Source organism: Euprymna scolopes, chromosome 16, assembly GCF_053919585.1.
Source record: "Euprymna scolopes isolate OS-2025 chromosome 16, ASM5391958v1, whole genome shotgun sequence".
In the NCBI taxonomy this organism is placed as follows: Eukaryota; Metazoa; Mollusca; class Cephalopoda; order Sepiida; family Sepiolidae; genus Euprymna; species Euprymna scolopes.
In genome coordinates this window covers 129,764,328-129,786,317 of record NC_136497.1, presented here as the reverse complement: position 1 = coordinate 129,786,317, position 21,990 = coordinate 129,764,328, and the positions used below count along the sequence as shown (strand labels likewise).

Here is a 21,990-nt window from a genome sequence, read left to right as displayed (position 1 = left end):
GTGCTAACGGTTGTATCTCATAGAATTAGTGAATCTCTTGACGGAGGCTTCCTTTCTAGGGCAATTGACGTACTTAGTATATATACGGCATAAACATTTTTATTTATGTTTTATCATGGGGGAGGGGGGAGATATGGACAAGCACCTGTTCTTTTTCACCCTAAATCTCGGCTAACCCTAACCTAAAAGTTGGCTAAGTTAGTTTGGCGAGATTCAAATTCTGTAAAAGCACCATAGTTTTTTTTTAATGCAAGGTGGATCAATAAAGTTGTTGCCCTAAAGAAAACGACACTACAGCTTTATTTTAAAACTTTATTGAAAAAATCAATTCAAGCGACTTGGTTTATGTAGCAGAGCTGATATCTATTCAATGTAGCTGCCTTCGACCTCAATCACTTCCTTGTTAGAGGTCTGGAACTAGGAGCATGCCTTTTCCACAAGCATCAGTGGGAGCACAGCGAATACTTGGCGGATGGTTTTGATGCTGTGGGAGGTCATGTTGATGATTTTCTCAACGTATTACCAAGTGAAGTGGTCCAGCAGGTTTAGGTCGAGGGAGGAGGGGGGCAGCGAGAGAAGGGTACAAAGTGGTAGCACGCCTCCTGAAGCCAAGCATGGGTCTCTTTGGACTTGTGGGCCGGCGCAGAGTCCTGCTGCCGCACGCAGGGTCTGCCAACAGCCACCTAATTGCACCTGGGGATCACCACACTCTTCAGCACATCCAGGTACACTTTGGTGTTGACTTTCAAGCTAACTTTGAGGATGGGAGGTGGCATGATGTGGCCCTCACTTGACCATACCAAAGACCATAATCGTGGCCAGAAATTTTATTTTCATCACCATGGGCACGTCCTTGTTATCAGTGGTTATCTAGCAATGGATTTTGAGGGTGTTGGCAATGGTCCTGTTGTCATAACTTGGATCAGTAGAGAGCATGAGTTGTACAGTGGCGCATCTTGGATCTCGCTCGTTGAACATTGTGTCACTTTCAGACATGACATCGCTCTTGGGATTTGTACACAACTGGCCAACTAGTAGATGGTCTGCAGCAAAAAAGTGAAAACTGGTTTTCATCAAACGGAAATGGAACCATGTCGTCTTTTCTAAGGCGACAATTTTATCGTTCCACCCTGTAGTTTTCTACTTTTTTGCTGGCTAACTTTAAGGCTGGAAATATTTATTTAAAAATCCTGCCAAAATTTAAGCAGTATGAAATCACAGGGGACTGTTCTTTGATAAATATTGCTTGTCGATTTCTGATTTCAAAACCAGAAGCTGAGATAATTCTTTCTATATAAACGTGAATTTTATTATTAATTTCATGGGTTATTATTTAAAAAAATTTTTTTTTTACTCAAACAAAGCATATTGTCAGATGGACGTAAGGAGCTACTAATTGGGACGATGTCTAAGAAAGATTAAGATGTTGGTTTACGTTACATTTTGAACTTCTGCATAGCAGTAAAGTTAGGGAAGCAGGTAGCAGGAAGGGAATTCCAAAGTCTAGTTGTTCTAGGGAAGAAGCTGTTAGAGTAGGAAGCTTTCTGGCATTTAGGGACCTTGACAGTTAAGGGGTGAGATTCTGATGTGGGTTCATCAGGGATTTGTACGTCGAAGGGGCACAAGAGCACGTTCCATCAACATACTTGTAAAACAGGCACAGTGGCGCAACATTGCAGTGATGGGACAGGGGTTAGAGCCTAGTTGACAAAGTGGGACCTATTAGATTGGAGACCCCTTTTTTTGGACACTATCCAAGAGGAAAAAACTAGAGATAGATGCAGCAGCCCAGATGTGGCAACGATACTCGACGGAGGGCGAATGGTGGCTTTGTATGCTCACTTTATTCAACGAAACATAAAAAAATGGAAAAAGCACTTACCAAAGCCAATGTCACAAATTGGTCCGTCGGGAATTATCAGAAGATGGCCACAGATTAGTGAAGGATGCACTGTCCAAACTGTTTAAAAACGAATCATTGTCCAATGAAATTACATCATCATTTTGTTCCTGAAAGACAAACATTTAAAATCAACATAAAAGTAAATAAATAATAAAAAAATGAAACAGATGTTATTAATGCCAATAATTCACCGCTTATCAAGGCCAAAAGTTACTTGAGAATACAAGGTTTATAAGATTTTCAGTTCGATAATGAAACAGCATTATGAAAAGAGAACTATGATTAATTTTATAGAACTTCGACATATTTGCTAAGATTGGACACGAGCACGATCATTCTGTAGTGTGTAGGTAAACATTCCCACATTCATGAGTTCCACAGATAAAAAATTTTTAGGAAAGAAACTGTTCATAGAAATTCCGTTTGTTTTAAGGTACACAGAATACCTTGCTTTTCGTTCTTCCCCACTTCTCAAACTTTGATTAAATGAAGCAGTAAAAATACTTTTTGTATATTCATCTCCCGGATAACACCGGTTCACCTAAGATAAGCAAAAGTGGTTGTGATTGTCAATGTTATTGAAAAGAAAATATTCCAATAACAGAAAAAAGAATGTATGAGATGTATAATTACAGTTAGGAATTTAGTTTTCATAAACAACGATGTTAATATGTGACAAAGTTAGGAATTTAGTTTTCATAAACAACAATGTTAATATGTGACAAAGTTAGGAATTTAGTTTTCATAAACAACGATTTTAAAATGTGAAAAAGTTAGGAATTTAATTTTCATAAACAACGATGTTAATATGTGACAAAGTTAGGAATTTAGTTTTCAAAAACAACGATTTTAATATGTGAAAAAGTTAGGAATTTAGTTTTCATAAACAACGATGTTAATATGTGAAAAAGTTAGGAATTTAGTTTTCATAAACAACGATGTTAATATGTGACAAAGTTAGGAATTTAGTTTTCATAAACAACGATGTTAATATGTGAAAAAGTTAGGAATTTAGTTTTCATAAACAACGATGTTAATATGTGACAAAGTTAGGAATTTAGTTTTCATAAACAACAATGTTAATATGTGACAAAGTTAGGAATTTAGTTTTCATAAACAACGATTTTAAAATGTGAAAAAGTTAGGAATTTAGTTTTCATAAACAACGATGTTAATATGTGACAAAGTTAGGAATTTAGTTTTCAAAAACAACGATTTTAATATGTGACAAAGTTAGGAATTTAGTTTTCATAAACAACGATGTTAATATGTGACAAAGTTAGGAATTTAGTTTTCATAAACAACGATGTTAATATGTGACAAAGTTAGGAATTTAGTTTTCATAAACAACGATGTTAATATGTGACAAAGTTAGGAATTTAGTTTTCATAAACAACGATGTTAATATGTGACAAAGTTAGGAATTTAGTTTTCATAAACAACGATGTTAATATGTGACAAAGTTAGGAATTTAGTTTTCATAAACAACGATGTTAATATGTGATAAAGTTAGGAATTTAGTTTTCATAAACAACGATGTTAATATGTGACAAAGTTAGAAATTTAGTTTTCATAAACAACGATGTTAATATGTGACAAAGTTAGGAATTTAGTTTTCATAAACAACGATGTTAATATGTGACAAAGTTAGGAATTTAGTTTTCATAAACAACGATGTTAATATGTGACAAAGTTAGGAATTTAGTTTTCATAAACAACGATGTTAATATGTGACAAAGTTAGAAATTTAGTTTTCATAAACAACGATGTTAATATGTGAAAAAGTTAGGAATTTAGTTTTCATAAACAACGATGTTAATATGTGACAAAGTTAGGAATTTAGTTTTCATAAACAACGATTTTAATATGTGACAAAGTTAGAAATTTAGTTTTCATAAACAACGATGTTAATATGTGACAAAGTTAGAAATTTAGTTTTCATAAACAACGATGTTAATATGTGAAAAAGTTAGGAATTTAGTTTTCATAAACAACGATGTTAATATGTGACAAAGTTAGGAATTTAGTTTTCATAAACAACGATGTTAATATGTGAAAAAGTTAGGAATTTAGTTTTCATAAACAACGATGTTAATATGTGACAAAGTTAGGAATTTAGTTTTCATAAACAACGATGTTAATATGTGACGAAGTTAGGAATTTAGTTTTCATAAACAACGATGTTAATATGTGACAAAGTTAGGAATTTAGTTTTCATAAACAACGATTTTAATATGTGACAAAGTTAGGAATTTAGTTTTCATAAACAACGATTTTAATATGTGACAAAGTTAGGAATTTAGTTTTCATAAACAACGATGTTAATATGTGACAAAGTTAGGAATTTAGTTTTCATAAACAATGATGTTAATATGTGACAAAGTTAGGAATTTAGTTTTCATAAACAACGATGTTAATATGTGACAAAGTTAGGAATTTAGTTTTCATAAACAATGATGTTAATATGTGACAAAGTTAGGAATTTAGTTTTCAAAAACAACGATTTTAATATGTGAAAAAGTTAGGAATTTAGTTTTCATAAACAACGATGTTAATATGTGAAAAAGTTAGGAATTTAGTTTTCATAAACAACGATGTTAATATGTGACAAAGTTAGGAATTTAGTTTTCATAAACAACGATGTTAATATGTGAAAAAGTTAGGAATTTAGTTTTCATAAACAACGATGTTAATATGTGACAAAGTTAGGAATTTAGTTTTCATAAACAACGATTTTAATATGTGACAAAGTTAGGAATTTAGTTTTCATAAACAACGATTTTAATATGTGACAAAGTTAGGAATTTAGTTTTCATAAACAACGATGTTAATATGTGACAAAGTTAGGAATTTAGTTTTCATAAACAATGATGTTAATATGTGACAAAGTTAGGAATTTAGTTTTCATAAACAACGATGTTAATATGTGACAAAGTTAGGAATTTAGTTTTCATAAACAACGATGTTAATATGTGACAAAGTTAGGAATTTAGTTTTCATAAACAACGATGTTAATATGTGACAAAGATCAAGTGACTGATTCTTTGTGCTACGTTACAGATAATGATGCTGTTACATATAGAAGAGCTGAGGACAGACCAGTTAGGCAATCTTAGTCTGAGAGTTGGAGTCAACAGTCCCGGAAGCATTCGGCTGGGAAGACAGCGGGATGTAATAACCAAAAAGAAACAGCATGCACTTCGAGAGAAAAAGAAGTTACAACTATGAATAAGTGTTAAATGGGTGAAATATATTTTCGTTGTCATGAGTTTTCAGAGAAAAGGGTTTGCATTTTCAGGAACACGTCCAGAATGATACATCAATGTGTCGTAACTAAAAAAGGTATGTTCTTCCTTTATCTGGTGCCAATCAGACAAAGATGTTTATTCGTCCCGTAAGGAACTGTTTATAAACTGCTATATGTCCCACGGGAACTGTTGGTTGGTTGTTCGATTTATTAGCCTATCAACAGCTGCATGGTGATTTAAGGCCAAATGAGTATTTTTTTATCGAGGTTTGTCTTAGTAGAGTAGGTATTCTTTATTTTCCAGTATGTCGAGGCGAGTTTGGAGGAAGTTTTGTAAAGGATTTGGGTTAAAAAATTTATTTTTTTTTTTTTTTATAAAAGGTAGATTTATATTTTGGAAAAGAGATTTAATTCTTTCAAGTAATATAGAATTTTTTTTTTTTTTTCATTTATATTTTCAAAGAAATCTTTAATGCTGTTAGTGTTGTAATTGTTTTTGGCGTAAGGGAGATAGATCGATGCAGTTTTTTTTTTGTTTTTTTTTTACACAGGCATCACCACACTATCAAGGCCAAGCGGCCACTCGAGGATAAGGGTTAAAGAGTGTACAGTAGAAATTGGAAAATATAGTAATCATTAGTAATGGAAATTCGGTAAATTTGTTACCTTATATGGAACGGCTCATCAAGAACTTATTTACGTTAGACTTGAACACAACCATATTGTAGTCAGCCGGAAAGCAGGAAAATGGAAGACAATTCCACAGGAGTGCAGTTCTAAGAAAGAAGCTTTGTTCATGGAATCTATGTTTAGGTTTAGGCACAGATAAAGAGTGAGGGGAATTATTGATAGTATTGTTTGATTAGAAAATGTTTAATGGTGTAGTTTTTTTGGCAAGGTAAGCATTCAGGTCGGTTTTCTTCTTTTAACAGGAATGGATGAGTGATATTTGTGTGTCCTGTTCTTAATTTTGTAATGATTATCTCTTCTTTCCGGTTCATGGGAACTGTATTTATATGTGTAATGTATAAGCAGAGACACCCACACACAGCAAACATTATGCACACCAGATGTATTGACACGTATACACTCGACACCCTAGAGACGATACAAGCATACATGACTCTAGATGTTAAATCTAGTAAGAGTTATCTCCCTTACATATTTGTATAAAGTCAAAACAGACTTATCTCCCTTTGGATGTATATAACATGATTTGGATTAGAACTTACAAGATTTCACCCTGATGTAGGACGGGTGCCCATTTTTGTTTTTGATATTGTTATCATATAGGGAGCCCATGTGTTATATAAATTTCTTATTTTTTAATTAATTCCCATCGGTTATCTCTATTTCTTGCAGTAGATAAACGATCGTAAATATATCCACCCATTATATACACACCTGTAGCAGCTGACAGCCGCTACTAACAAGCAGAGACTACATCTCACAACTTGGAGATTTGAAATTCATTTCCTCCTGGCTGGTCCAATCACAAGTCAGCTCTATCACGTGACAGAGTATATAAAAGGTGAAACCTGAAACCATTAACTCTCTTTGATCCTGATCAGGAGCAGACTTCTCTTAAAACTCCTACTTGCTTCCACGTGCTGTACCCAAACGAACATTCTATCTTCACACAAGAACATCTGTCTCTTTCTTTCTCCTTCAACAGGCCTGACCTATATCTAATTGTCAGATATTTAATCTTCGTTTCCACACAACAAACTCTTCACGACTTCTATAATACAAGCGTGTATGAAAACTGAACTCTCTTACTAATACCTTTCTCTCTTGTACTCTTCTAATAAAGCTACTAACGAAGATAACAAATAAAGTTTGTTCATTAAATGATAAAATGAGACTTCCTTTCGTTGTCTTCATTATTAAACACCTGTATATAACAACCACTTAGCTGTTTTTTTTTAATGTTTTTTTTTTCTTGTGCTTTTTATTAGTCGCGTGCAAGCGACTCTATAAGTCACTCGGTCTGTCTGTAACACTTGTGCTTGGCCTTTTTGGTTAAGATTAAAGGTCTGTTGTTAATAGATGCTGTTCTTAGCTTTTTAAGTTTTTCTTGCTCTTTTGGTCAAGATCAAAGTGTAGTATCTCTTCCGGCAGATACTTCAAGCAAAGATCATATGTGGAGGCAATCTCACATATAAGACCTTGGTCAATGTAGGGGCAAACCTTCATACGAATTGTCACTATCCAGCTCCCCTACTCCCCGGGAAGTTCGTCCCCATTTCCCCTTCACTCCTCACATTAAAAATCGGCCTTGTACCTAATTTCCTCGGTGGGGGAGCAAATAAATACCCTTTTCTTGGCCTCTTGGCCAAGATCAAAGTGTAGTATCTGTTCTTACTACATGCTGTACTTATTGTGATATAAAGTGGGGGATCACTTTTATGTATTAATTTAATGTAAAATGATCACCCACTTTACAAGCAGTCAGTCGCAAAGCCATTCAAGTCATTCTCCAGATCATTCAAGTTGTTTTTGAAGGATTCCAGTTATTTTTTAAGCATTCAAGTCATCCTTAAGGTCATTCAATTCATCCTTAATTTCATTAAAGTCATTCTAAGTCATTTACTTTTTATTTATTTAAGTCATTTCAACCCATTTTTTGGTCATTTTAGTTTATCTTTAAGAATTTCATATCAATCCTACATTCACGCATTCATTCATTACACAAGAGCATGGGACTAATGGCTATCGGCCTTGTTTGGTTTTGTTGGATTCTACAACCAGAATTGGTCTGCTAGAGTATCCAGTTTAGTGTTATTTCTTATAGGATTATTTGGAGTTGCACCATTATCTTATTGTATGACCCCATGCATATCCATGACGTGGAGGCCTTATTTCAACCTCGGATATTATTTTTATTTGAATATTTGGTCAGAGTTTACTTCTAATAGGAAATATTCGCCATGCAGGTCATCTTGACAAACCTCTTTTGATAAAGACTGAACATACTCGAATGTGGTGTCTCTAAGCAATCAAACTCTGAACAAAATAATTTAGTTGTGATATTTTATGAATTTTGCACCTTGCCATGTGATTTTTCAATAAAGATATGAAATATGAAAAGAGCTTAAATCACCAAATTTTTCCAAATTGTTTTCTATTTACTTGGTTTTGGCAGATTCTAGACCCTATATTGGATTGATATTTGCTAGGATTTGGCAAATTTCATGGAACGATATTTGATTAAGTTTCAGGAGATTCTTTATTTGCTTGGTTTTGGCATATTCCAGGCCCAGTATTGGATTGATATTTGCTTGGTTTTGGCATATTCCAGGCCCAGTATTGGATTGATATTTGCTTGGTTTTGGCATATTCCAGGCCCAGTATTGGATTGATATTTGCTTGGTTTTGGCATATTCCAGGCCCAGTATTGGATTGATATTTGCTTGGTTTTGGCATATTCCAGGCCCAGTATTGGATTGATATTTGCTTGGTTTTGGCATATTCCAGGCCCAGTATTGGATTGATATTTGCTTGGTTTTGGCATATTCCAGGCCCAGTATTGGATTGATATTTGCTTGGTTTTGGCATATTCCAGGCCCAGTATTGGATTGATATTTGCTTGGTTTTGGCATATTCCAGGCCCAGTATTGGATTGATATTTGCTTGGTTTTGGCATATTCCAGGCCCAGTATTGGATTGATATTTGCTTGGTTTTGGCAGTTTCCACGCCCAGTATTGGATTGATATTTGCTTGGTTTTGGCAGTTTCCAGGCCCAGTATTGGATTGATATTTGCTTGGTTTTGGCAGTTTCCACGCCCAGTATTGGATTGATCTTTCGCTTGGTTTTAGCAGATTCCACGTTCAGTATTCGATTAATCTTTTGCTTGTTTTGTAGAAATTTTATTTTCCACCTTCTGCCTTTTCTTCTCTCTCCCTCCCCTTCTTTACCCCCCCTTTTCTTGGTATATTTTGTGCTGCTACTGCTTGTATCACGTGTTGAATGCGTGCCTTTCGATTGATACAAGGAGATGTGTGCGCCATTTTGTTGGAAGTTTTGAAAACGAGAAAGTTGGCTCGCTATCCTGCGTCAAGAGAAAAGACGTTAAAAATTGCAAGTTTAAACAAGAGAAACTAGTGATTTGGTTTTTTTTTCTTCAATCGGGATTTGTCAAGGAAGACAACACAGAATTAGTCAGAAAAGACTGTTTAAAAAATCAGTTGTAAACGAAATTACAATGACCTCTTCATCAAGGAAGAAAGAACTATTTTAAGGCCTGGAATTGGTCTTGTAAAAAAAAGAATACTAACTCCAGTGAAGCATCTAAAGGAACCAAGAAATCTTCTATAGAAATACATTACACCACAAGATTTGGATTATTTTCTTGGATTACAGAACCAAGAGGATTGAAATTTTTTCGAATGAGAACATTTAAGTTAATGGCACAAGGGAGGTAATTTACATACACCCTCTTAAAAAGATTAAGTGTTGACGTGTTTTTAAGTTCTTTGACACGCAGTAAGTTCTGACTACACCTATATTCTTACCCCTACTATCCCTTACAATATTGTTAATGGAGTTCTTTGAGAACCGCCAGAGGAACTAATTTGGCAGACACTGTTATTGGTGAACATTAAACTGACTATCTTTCTTTCCCTATTTACCTTTCCATTTATTTAAAAAAAAAAAATTGTTTATCGTATTCTTTCGTTTTTTTCCTTCTTGTTGTGCAATCGGATAACCTTCATTGGACATCATGATAAAATTCCCGTTAGTTTCTGGAAGATTTCAGACTCTGTATTGGATTGATATTTGCTATTAATATTTGCTAGAGTTTTGGCAGATTCCAGACCCAATATAGGATTGATATTTGCTTGATTTTTACAAATTCCAGGCCCAATATAGGATTGATATTTTCATAATTTTGGCAGATTCCAGGCCAAGTATAGGATTGATCTTTGCTTGGTTTTGGCAGATTCTAGGCCTAATATAGGATTGATATTTGCTTGAGTTTTCGCAGATTCCAGGCCCAATATAGGATTGATATTTGCTGGAGTTTTCGCAGATTCCAGGCCCAATATAGGATAGATATTTGCTGGAGTTTTCGCAGATTCCAGGCCCAATATAGGATTGATATTTGCTTGAGTTTTGGCAGATTCTAGGCCCAATATATTGTCTTGAGTTTTGGCAGATTCTAGGCCTAATATAGGATTGATATTTGCTTGAGTTTTGGCAGATTCCAGGCCCAATATAAAATTGATATTTGCTTGAGTTTTGGCAGATTGTAGACTCAGTAATTAGCCAATCCCAGTTATTGTTATTTGTTATGGCAATCATGCATTCCTTTCACTCCACCTCATATTTTGTTTAACACATTTTAAATGCTGGCATCTGTTTAACCTTTAAAGCTACCGTTGGTCAGGTTTCTTTTGGATGTGTTTCCTTAACTGAGGTAAGATTTTTATAGGCCAGGCTCTCCTGATGCCAACCCAGTGAGGTGATGCAAACCAGTGTTTTTTATGAGACACCATCTCTAAGTGATTGCTCACAAAAACTAAAAAGCACTTCTGTTACCTTTGAAAGATAAACAAAAATTCAAAATGGCCGATTTGAAATGGTAGAAAAGAAAAAGGAAATGAACTTACCCTTGGAGCATCGAGATGCCCGTTTATATAACTCAAGTTGACATTATCATCCCAATATTCCTTATAATGTTTTGATACCCGATTAATGTATTTCTTATGCATCCAGCAAATTAGTGGAATACCTAAAAAGGAAAAAATAAAAAAAACCAAATTACTGAAAGAAATGATTAAATATATGAGACCGTGTTCCATAATGTTTTGAGGTAAAACCTCTTTATCAAATGTGTGTAACCAATCACACTCGAGATCACTGTGTAAAATTTGTGATCAAATAAGTTTTTATTTGTAATTATGAGTGCTACACTTTTTAGACTTTATAAGAAAAAATGATAATAAATAAATACACTGGAATAAATTGAAATGCAAGTGAAAAACAGCAGATTAAAACTCAATTCCCAACACAACAAAAAGAAACACCTATCCTCGCCAAAAAGAATCAAGAAACAGGTGAATTAGAGATAAAGTGAACCTTTGCCTGATAAAGGTGCACCAATTGGCCACGATAACTGGATTTGTGAATAACAAAGAATCTAATTGGCTAACTAACAAACCCAGTACCATGGGAACATATAAAAACAGGAAGCAATATCGATTCCATGAAATAGCCTGATGAACCCTCACGAGGATGAAATGCAGAAAACTGTGTAGCTTAATTGCCATATATATTTTCAAAACTTACTACCTAGCTCTACTTATGTATCGAGCACTGTTGAAGTAAATACTAAAAATAGATACATAAAATAATAACAAAAAATATGATATCTCATTTATAATATTCCGAATCTTGTGTTCATGTAATTGAGAATTTGGTAATTGTTCATATACCACTAAATTTTAAGTCAGTATAAGGTGAGTTAATTGGTAAGCTTCAAAATTACCAGTTTTTGTAATCAAGTGTTTATATATTCTTTTCACAAAATAAAGATAGCAAAGATCGGATTGATAGCAACAAATAGTGTATTTACATTGTTCATTACAATCGTTTTGTGACTATTTGGACAATTTCAAACCCTATATCATTATATTGTGAATATTTTCAAATGATATAAGGTTTGAAATTGTCCGAATGGCCGCAAAACAATTGTAACATACAATAACAATACACTACTTGTTCCTATCAATCCAATCTTTGTTGTTTTGATTTTGTGAAAACAGTATATATATATATATATATATATATATATTATTTTTAAAATGTAATTTAAAATAAAATAATAAATAATATATATATACTGCTCCCCATGTGGGGGTACCAAATTGGTTAAAAAGGGAAAATTATTCCCAACTCGCATTTAGGTAAAAATGCACTTTCGTAAATAATTGAATTTATTCAAAACATATCGCTAAAACCAAAACAAAACAACATATATATATATATATATATATATATATATATATATATATATATATTTAGCTCTTATGCGTAGATCATCGTATAACGATTTGATCACTGTCTGTCTGACGTAATGAACATTTAAATTAAAATGTTTAAAATTCAACGCTATTTCACACGGTTAATGGTAGCCGAATGGATACGGCCTCCGCTAATCGAGCCAGAGATGTCTCGTGTCGCGGGATTCGAATCGTTCGACTGGTAGTAATCGTGACACCCTGCACTGAAGAATCCCGAAAGGATGAAACACTAGTGTGTAGGTATTTAATTATTATAGTAAAAAAAATAATTATATATATATATGTATATATATATATAACATACACACGATTTTCTATAGAAAGACATAAAAATACCTACATGTACCGAGGCCACCAAGAGTAAGTACAGGCCAATGAACATGACAGCGTGACGTCATTACCAGATCATCATGTAGGTACCTAAAGTTTCTTGTGTTCAACCATGTGACCACGCTAATAGCCATAAAAGTATTTTTTGTTGCCCCTTACATGCTAATAGCCATAAAAAATATTTTTCATTGCCTCTTGTGGTAATTTAAACATTTTTTTTTTTTCTAAAGAGAAAGGACAATTCTTCATTTGGATATTTATATAATTGCACATTCAGTTGGATAATATATAAAAGTAAGTGAACCTGTTTTTGAAATTTTCTTACATGTCTATCGAAGAAAATCAAATATTTAATTTTATTATTTTTTTAAACTGCAAAACCAACAATTTTTAAATAAGAATGTTTTTCAGTCCGTTCTTTTAATAATAAATAAAACTTTTCATTGAGTATTTTCAAATATTTTAAAGTTAGAAGCATTTTTCATGACAGTTTTTTTTTTTTTTTTTAATTTTTATTTAACCAAAACGATCGATGAATTCACCGGGCATAATTTATTTCTTTGAAATATATTTAAAATTTAAAGTTTGTTTGTTTTATAACATTTCAACTGTAAATAATATATATGACTGAAATAGGAATTGAAATAAAAAATTCTGTTCACCGAAACATAACGAACACAAATTCATCTTAAAAATTCATTAACTAATCAGTTTTAATTAAAGTTTTGATATGAACTAAAAATAAAGAGTACATTAAAGTTTAGTTAACATATTTTCTTGTGTTTTATCTTATAAATAAATGGGTACTTCACAGGGAACATGGACCCTGCGTAAATGGTGTTTTTATGCAATGATTGCTCCCTGAAAGCGTTTTCTTTAACTTTCTTTGTATATATCTCTTTTTTTTTTTTTTTTTTTTTTTTAAATCGTGCATGTATTTATTTCTTTTTTTTTGGGGGGGGGTAAATTTGATTCATACTTTTCTTTCGTGCTTGTTTTTATTTTATTTCATTTTATTTTTTTTATTATTTTCTCCACTAAAGATTTTTATTTCTTTGTTAAATTATTTTTTCATACATATTCAAATAATGTTCCCCTCCCCCTGTTTTGACGTCAAATAGAACCTACAAAAAAAGTTTCCGTGATTAAATAAAGCAAAGGAAACCTTTTGCGCATGCGTTTACAGGAAGCAATCATTAAATAAAAACATCGCTTACGCAGGGTCCAGGTTCCCCGTGAAGTACGAGTAAATATTGTACACACCCTGCTGAAATAACCTCATTATTTAGAAAGCCATTCTTAACAGGGGGAGAGGCTTTCTAACTATTCCGCACTTTCACCTAACAATTTAATGAAAACATTTAATTTAACTTGGAAATGCTATCTTAAAATATAGCATGGTGCATAGACTGCACAAGCACCATTAATATTATTATTATTATAACAATGATAATAAAAAAAAAACTGGTGTAGATGACATCGACTAGCGCCACATCAACTAGTTGTGAAGGGTCAGGGAGGATGGAAAGACCAAGGTTGGAGAGTACTAACCAGATCTCCACTGGAAGTGTGTAGTTCAAATCTGGTACTTTGGGTGGGTGGGGGAACATTTTGTAACTCAAAGCCCAGGAAACACCAATGGCTAATGCCAATGAGAAATCAATGGCAAACGGCTGTTGTGATAATGACCACTTGTGCAGATGATTGCACAAGAGGTGGAGAACATTGGAAATCTGAGGAGACTTGTTGTCATACAGGTTACTGTCAGTGAGCGATCACTGATGATGGCCTGTGAGACAACTCCTAGTGAGTGAAATAATAATAATAATAATAATAATAATAATAATAACATTAATAAATAATAATAAATAATAATAATAAATAATAATAATAATAATAATAATAACATTAATAAATAATAATAATAAATAATAATAATAATAATAATAATAATAATAATAACATTAATAAATAATAATAATAATAAATAATAATAATAATAATAACATTAATAAATAATAATAATAATAAATAATAATAATAATAATAACATTAATAAATAATAATAATAATAAATAATAATAATAATAATAATAATAACATTAATAAATAATAATAATAATAAATAATAATAATAATAATAATAATAACATTAATAAATAATAATAATAATAATAATAATAATAATAATAATAATAATAATAATGTCTCCTCCCAAATTTAACACCATCCTGATTTAATATCGTACATGTTTACTATATTTTCTTAGTTTTTAACCAATATTCACATTATAGTATGATTGTCTTTTAGTAGTTATGTGAACTTCATTTCCGTATTCATGTATTCTGCACCGATATGAAAATGAAGACTATAACGCAGTATAGGATTCCTAACCATGTAACTGATGAAAATATGCAACACATTTTGATGAAAAACATCAGGGGGAAAAAATGACCATAGAACAGAAAACCAAAACTTTAAATTTAATTTCTGTATCAAAAGTAATAGTTATTTAAATATTTCAACATATAAATTTTGTGGGAAAATCCAGCTCCCAAATAATGGGCACTTTGAATAGGAACAAAAATAAAAATTGTCTCAGTCATGAAGGATTTCTCCTTCACCGGCCGAGGACAGAAAAGGTGAATTGTAGCATCAGAACAGATACTACTACACTGTGATCTTGTCCCGAAGGCCAAGAATTGCTTGTGTTTTTTTTCTTTGTTCCCTAAATCCATAATTCAGTTTTATCAGTATTAGATTGTATATTGCTTTAAAATTACGTAATTTTACATAGATAATATTTATATTTTATATTGAATAAAGTTCAGTTTCATTATTAATCGAATTGGATTCCTTTTTCTTTTTTAACGTTTTAATGCTCTTTTTAAAAATGGCGTCATATAGTATCCACAGTAACAGTTCGACAAATCTTACCTACGTTGCTTGGAGGCATTTTTCAGTTAACAGGCCTTCTATATCTCGGTCGCCGTGCTTATACTCAATTTAACTACCACAGCTCCAAATGAAATACCAATGATCCGCGGTGTAGTTTATGAGTGAATCCCACACAAAGAATTTATAAACATATAGGCATATCTAACTTTCAAAAAAATAATATACGAGAGAGAAAGAAATAAAAATACTTACTTATACCCAAAATAACTACCGCAGCTCCGAAGGAAATTCCAATTATCTGTGGGGTAGTGAGAAAAGTGTCCGCTGGATGAGTGCCAGAAATTGAGTCACTTGTATAATTCGAGCTTGCACTCGCACTCTCACTGGACAAAGTTGTGAGTGGGGACAAAGTTCGACTACTGTTTGCAATGACGTGTCTCTCTGCAGCGGCAGATGGTGTTCCAGCGGTAGTGAAAGAGTCCAGAATGCTCCCTGGATTTGGGTTTGTGACGCTGACTTGTGACGCGTTGTGGGAGGGGATCACAACCTGGCCGCCACTGCTAACCCCACCGCCGCTGCTTCCGTTGTGTGTTTGCGTAATATTCAGAGTCATTGTTGTTGGGTCGGTCGTTGTTTGTGAAGCTGAAGTAGATGACGGGCGCTTTCTTCGGGTCGTCGGCGCCTCAGTTTCTGCCGAACTATTTTTAGCTACGTCAGACGCCAAACCGCTTTCTGTCACAGCGATAGTGAATTCGTAGACTTCTGGGTTCGAGTTTGGTGCTCCGTTTTTTGTAAAGTTTTCAACTTGTGACCACTTCACCGTTGCGGTGGCGGGGTGGGGGTTTTGCATGGTGTTCACATCGTGGGTCGGCTTTTGTGTAGGGTCCGCCAGAATAGATGCTCGCGTTGAAGGAGAAACGGACACACGCTTCTGAGACCTACTTGGGTTGGGGGTTTGCAAATTCGATCGGCGGGAAAATGAATCAATAGTATTGTTTAGCTGTTCAATCCATTGGATTGCTGTAAAGATCGAGGAGGCTATGGTTGACACCGACAACGTTTCCAGTGAGGGTGTCGACAGAATTTTGGTAAGATGATCCTTGGTTCCGTCTTGGACATTCTCGTGGCTTGAAGAAGCTTCCGTTGTTGCATACTTTGGTGTACGTTGATCAGAAGACGGGGTGGGATTCTTCATGGACGGAGTGGTGAACTTTCCAGTGGGAGAGAGGGATGATGAAAAGGGGTAAGTATGCCACAAGTCGGACGCTCGGATTACGGAATGATCACGGGTAATTTCCACAGGTAAGTGCTTCACTTGTTTGTTGATTGCAGTAGTTGAAGTAGCAGGAAGTTTTGCGCAGCATTCTCTCGCATAGAACCACGAGAAGAGGAAGACTAACAAAGAATCTGGAAGTACAAAAACACATACATATATATATTAAATACACACACACAGTACATTATATATATATATGTAGTAGAGATAACAAGTAAGACATTTATATTTAATACAATTGAATAAATATATGTATATATATATATATATATATATATATATATAGAGAGAGAGAGAGAGAGAGAGACTATATCTCATTCCTCACATTGTGATAGCCTTCTAAATCTCTACCACATACCTATCCCACACAATGCTTCAAGCAAACTACATATCAATTCTATATATATATATATATATATATATATATATACACTCGGGTTTTTTTATATTCAAAAGTAATGGACTAATGAATTCAACGAGGTTGTTAGATAGTGCTCAATAAAAAGAGCTGATAATACTTGTTTATTGTTATATAAACATGTTCACATCCTGCTGCTACAAATAGCCACGTGTTTCAATCAAACAACAGATATCATCAGGCAGCGACTTGACTATTCAAATATATATGTAAATAAAATGGACTCTCCCGTCGATTTTGACGTATGAGCTCTACCACAACAATTAAGTTGTTCAGAATCCACACAGATGATTTGTTTATAGGGGTGAAGGCTTTGTGTAGAACCAAACACACTTATTCGGTATTACTGCTAATCTTTGTCGGTGCAATGGCTGCCATAAGACAGAACATACAGTAGACCGCAGGTTTTTATATCAGTTTCCTTCTCCTAGATGCATGTCTTAACGAACACTGAGGATGCATTTCTCCTCGTGAATTAATCCGCCCCCAGATACCAACCTGGAAATTTTTACGACTCAGTACGGTACCTACAGTGACTAGCATTCCCAAATGGTCACCCATCTGGTACTGGTCAAGCTCATCATTGCTTAACTTCAGTGATCTGGTGAAAACTGGTGTGTCAATGTGATTATATATATGTACTAACATTTTGGCTCGGCGTTGCCCGGGGCGTTTGGAAATGTATGTTGAGCAAAAAAAAACAAAAACAAAAAAAAGCGGTCAATTTTTTAAACTTTGACCCCTATTATGACCACTTAAATGTTATTGTTTTGGGCTCAAATCAAGTTATTAAGTTAGATCCATGTCCAAGGAACCTATATCTAAAATTTCAAGTGTTTAGACCCAAAATTGTAGAGTTCTCAAAGGTCAAATCGTTGAACTTTGACCCCTTAACAGCCAAATGTCTGGCCGAAACCCGATCACATCGATTTTCCCAAATCTCAGTACCCTGTATATCAAATTTCGAGTCTGTAGACTATAAATTGATAGAATTTTTGTGTAGGGAAATGTACACAGACAGACACACAGGCACGTTCACTTTTATAGATATATAGATAGATTAAACAAAAATATATACATAAATATATATGGAAACAATTTTGTGTTTACTGTAAACATTTTACGCAAATATTATGCAAGTATAAATCATGTAGAATATCTGCATGGATATAATCACACATAATAGTTAACTAAAGATGATCATCCCAATAGAAAACCGAAAAAAACTAATAGTTAATTAATTAAAATGAATGTTTAAAAGAATATGCAAATTAGCAAGATCTTTTGCTAATGAATGCAATTCCACAACCCATATACAAGAAAATTGTATTTTCTTTTTAAATAAATAGAAAAGAGGGTTTTTAATATGAATATCAATACACACAAAAGAAAAACGAATTCATAGGAGTATAGATATACTAGCAGGCCGCCAGGCGTTGCCCGGTCATAAAATATGCTTAAATATTATATTTTAATTCATGCAGGTTTTGTATTTTTGTATTTATTATTACTTGATTATTATATTCGATGCCTCCATTCAGTCTCAAAAGACAAAGGATGACCCCGTAGGGATAGTTGCACATGCAATTATGAGGCAAGGGTTGCTCAATCCCCAACCACACTTCTCCTAAATTGGCACTGTTGGAGTCCAATGGCAAGGAGAAGTTCAGGACGACTGGAAACAATGCTGAGATAAGCGGAGAACACATGCAGCACCTGGAAGTCCCAAATGGTCACCCATTTAGTACTGACCAGGCTCAACATTGCTTAACTTTATTATACCTAATATATAGTAGTGATATCGAAAGTAAAAAAATGACTTGTGTGCCATCAGCAAAGGTCAATGTTTTTTTCTCCAATTTCGGTCCCTTAGCAGCTATTTTTACCAGCTAAAAACTAAACTGAAAGTATGTTACACATTCAAATACACTATATATGAAATTTCAACTCCATAGACTAAATATTCAGAGAGGAGTTTGATAGAGACTTTTTACACATGCACACACACACACACACACACACACACACACACACACTAACAAGGCCGCATTTATTTTTTAAATATTTCTGTGAGATAGAACGTATTCATCCTAAATTCTACACAATTATGCAGAATGTAGAAACTATGCATAAATAGAATTCAGCGTAATAGTGAAATGAAACGAATCACCTAATTAGAAAACATAAAAAACGACTAAATAATTAATGCTTGTTTTTCAAAGGAATATGCAAATTAATTAACCTTTATGTAGTCACTCGTATATCCATGACTAAGTATATTAAAAAGTGAATGGACGACTGGAAACAAGTCCAAATCTGTTGCCATATATGCGGACGTGCTGCTTACAGCACATTCTACTGTCTGGACAGAGTACAAAACCGACTTCAAAATCTAGTGGTGAGTGATTTTCTCTTCCGGAGAGCCGCTTTCTCATAAGAGATGTTGCGTCTATTTCTCTGTTCTAACGTTATTTTCATGGTAGGTGCTCGACTCTTCTACAATCTCTTGATCCGCCCTGCAAAAGATTCACAGTAAAAACTCGTCTAGAAACAACCAATGTAAATAATTATCCTTTCTTCATCTATCTATCTTGAACTAATGGAAGACGTTGCTATTCTTTCTCCAATTTATCATTATTTTTATGGTAGGTGTTTGACATAATAAACATTTTTATTAACCATGTTTGTTTTCAGTATTGTTTTTACGGGTCACCATGAAAATTGAATGCATGCGCAAAAACAAACATGGCAACCAGTACTTTTACTATTTTTTTATTTTTGTCTTTTTTTTTTTTTTTTTTTTTTTTTTTTACAATTTTTTCAGTGGAGTATTTTCGAATGGACACTAATCTATCAGATTAAAAAAAATATGGAAAAAAAAAAAAAAAAAAATCAATATTTAAATATTTGTAGGGGTGCTCAGTTTCTAATGCAACATTTCTAGTAGATCGATCACCCATTTTAGAATCACTCAACATTTTTAGCTTTTTTTAAGCAGTTTTCCCTTTTTTTGAATTTCACTTAAAATTTGCCTTTTTCCGATTATTTTACATACCGTACAGATCTATGGTTATTTTCAAGTTTTGTCACCCAACATTTACAAAGGTTTTGTTTGGACGAATTTACTTTTCTTTTTTTCGAATTAAAAAAAAAAAAATTTTAATAAGCAATCTTCAAGTTTGATCACCTGACATTTATAATTTTTAAATTAAATTGGAAAACTCTTTAAAATACTTCTGTGTGTGCACAGTTTCTAATACAATAAATCGATCCCCCATATTGGAACCGCTCGATGAGAACATGCACACACCCCTTTAAAGGATTTTTCATTTATTAATCAAAGGACATTAATTGTCAAAATAAAGACTTACCTTTAAAAAATTGATTTTTAAGGGTATTCAGGTCTGTATTCTGTATCGTTTTCACTGGTTGCCATGTTTGTTTTTGCGCATGCATTCAATTTTCATGGTGACCCGTAAAAACAATACTGAAAACAAACATGGTTAATAAAAATGTTTATTATGTCAAGCACCTACCATAAAAATAATGATAAATTGGAGAAAGAATAGCAACGGCTTCCATTAGTTCAAGATAGATAGATGAAGAAAGGATAATTATTTACATTGGTTGTTTCTAGACGAGTTTTTACTGTGAATCTTTTGCAGGGCGGATCAAGAGATTGCAGAAGAGTCGAGCACCTACCATGAAAATAACGTTAGAACAGAGAAATAGACGCAACGTCTCTTATGAGAAAGTGGCTCTCCGGAAGAGAAAATCACTCACCACTAGATTTTGAAGTCGGTTTTGTACTCTGTCCAGACAGTAGAATGTGCTGTAAGCAACATGTCCTCATATATGGCAACAGATTTGGACTTGTTTCCAGTCGTCCTGAACATATATATTAGCGATGGGATGATTCCAATATTCCCCCCCCCCAATTCCAATACAATTATCAATTCTGATTCCGATTCTTTATAAATCTCTAAATATTTAACTATAAAAGAGTTATTTTGTCCCGATTACTATAAAAACACATCTCAAATGTGCCTATGTTTTCTCAAACGTAAAAACACACTTGTGAGGGGATGATCTAGAGATTTTAGTCCTTATGGAAGTTTAAATCAATAAATATTTATTATTTTATTATTACTACAAGCAGTGGGTGATGTTTCTTAAACGAAGATCAAATAAAAATAATAATTAAAAGAATTGGTTTTGGCATCGGTTTGTCTGTTTGTTCTGTTTTACGGCATATCAACCACTTTGGGGTCATTTAATGCTGAAAGGTTAGTTATGATGTGTTATATATTGATTTGTTCTTCTTAAGGGTTTTTTGTTTTGTTTTGGGGGGTTCTTTCCTTATATTTTTGAGTATATTTTAATCTCTTTCAGAAAATTGATAATTTTTTGGGGATCAATCTTGTTTAATATTGTTTTCAGATTTTTTTCTTGGTAATACTTTGTTCGGATTTGTTCAAGGTCAATGCAGTTTGTCAGTATATGGTGTATTGTGTAGGGTTCTTGACACGTTATACAGTTTGGTGTCTCCTCCCCTTTTAGTAGATGTGAGTGGGTGATGTGAGTGTGACCTATTCGCAGTCTGGTCATTACTACCTCTTCCTTTCTTGTTAACTTTTTGGTGTCTCTCGTTCCAATATTTGGTGTTATTTGGAATAATTTGTTTTTTGGTGCATGAGCTCCAGTTTTCTTGCCATTTTCTCTTCAAATATGTGTTTATTTTAGTCTTTAGGTCTGTATAGGGGATTTTTCCACTTATGTGGTTTTGTTGCAGAGTTTCCTTTGCTGCCTTATCTGCTTGTTCATTCATGTAGATGCCGATATGGCTTGGTATCCAGCAAAAGATAATGTTTTTTTTCATGGTTATGCCATC

General features: G+C 33.5%; 1 protein-coding gene and 1 pseudogene across 9 annotated transcripts in view; one reads left to right on the top strand and one right to left on the bottom strand.

The window, feature by feature from the left end:
* LOC145296077 (uncharacterized) overlaps positions 1-21,990 on the bottom strand; it is a 500,956-nt gene that overhangs the window by 5,579 nt on the left and 473,387 nt on the right. For all 9 annotated transcript variants that reach the window (XM_080142205.1, XM_080142207.1, XM_080142206.1 and 6 more), the window contains 3 exons: positions 15,658-16,812; positions 10,765-10,886; positions 1,883-2,010 (listed from right to left, as the gene is read on the bottom strand). In XM_080142205.1, coding sequence (XP_079998331.1) covers positions 1,894-2,010; positions 10,765-10,886; positions 15,658-16,812 — 1,394 coding nt within the window. In that variant the 3' untranslated portion in view covers positions 1,883-1,893. The remainder of the gene's footprint in view (positions 1-1,882; positions 2,011-10,764; positions 10,887-15,657; positions 16,813-21,990) is intronic.
* On the top strand, positions 7,465-7,591 carry LOC145296394 (U2 spliceosomal RNA; annotated as a pseudogene).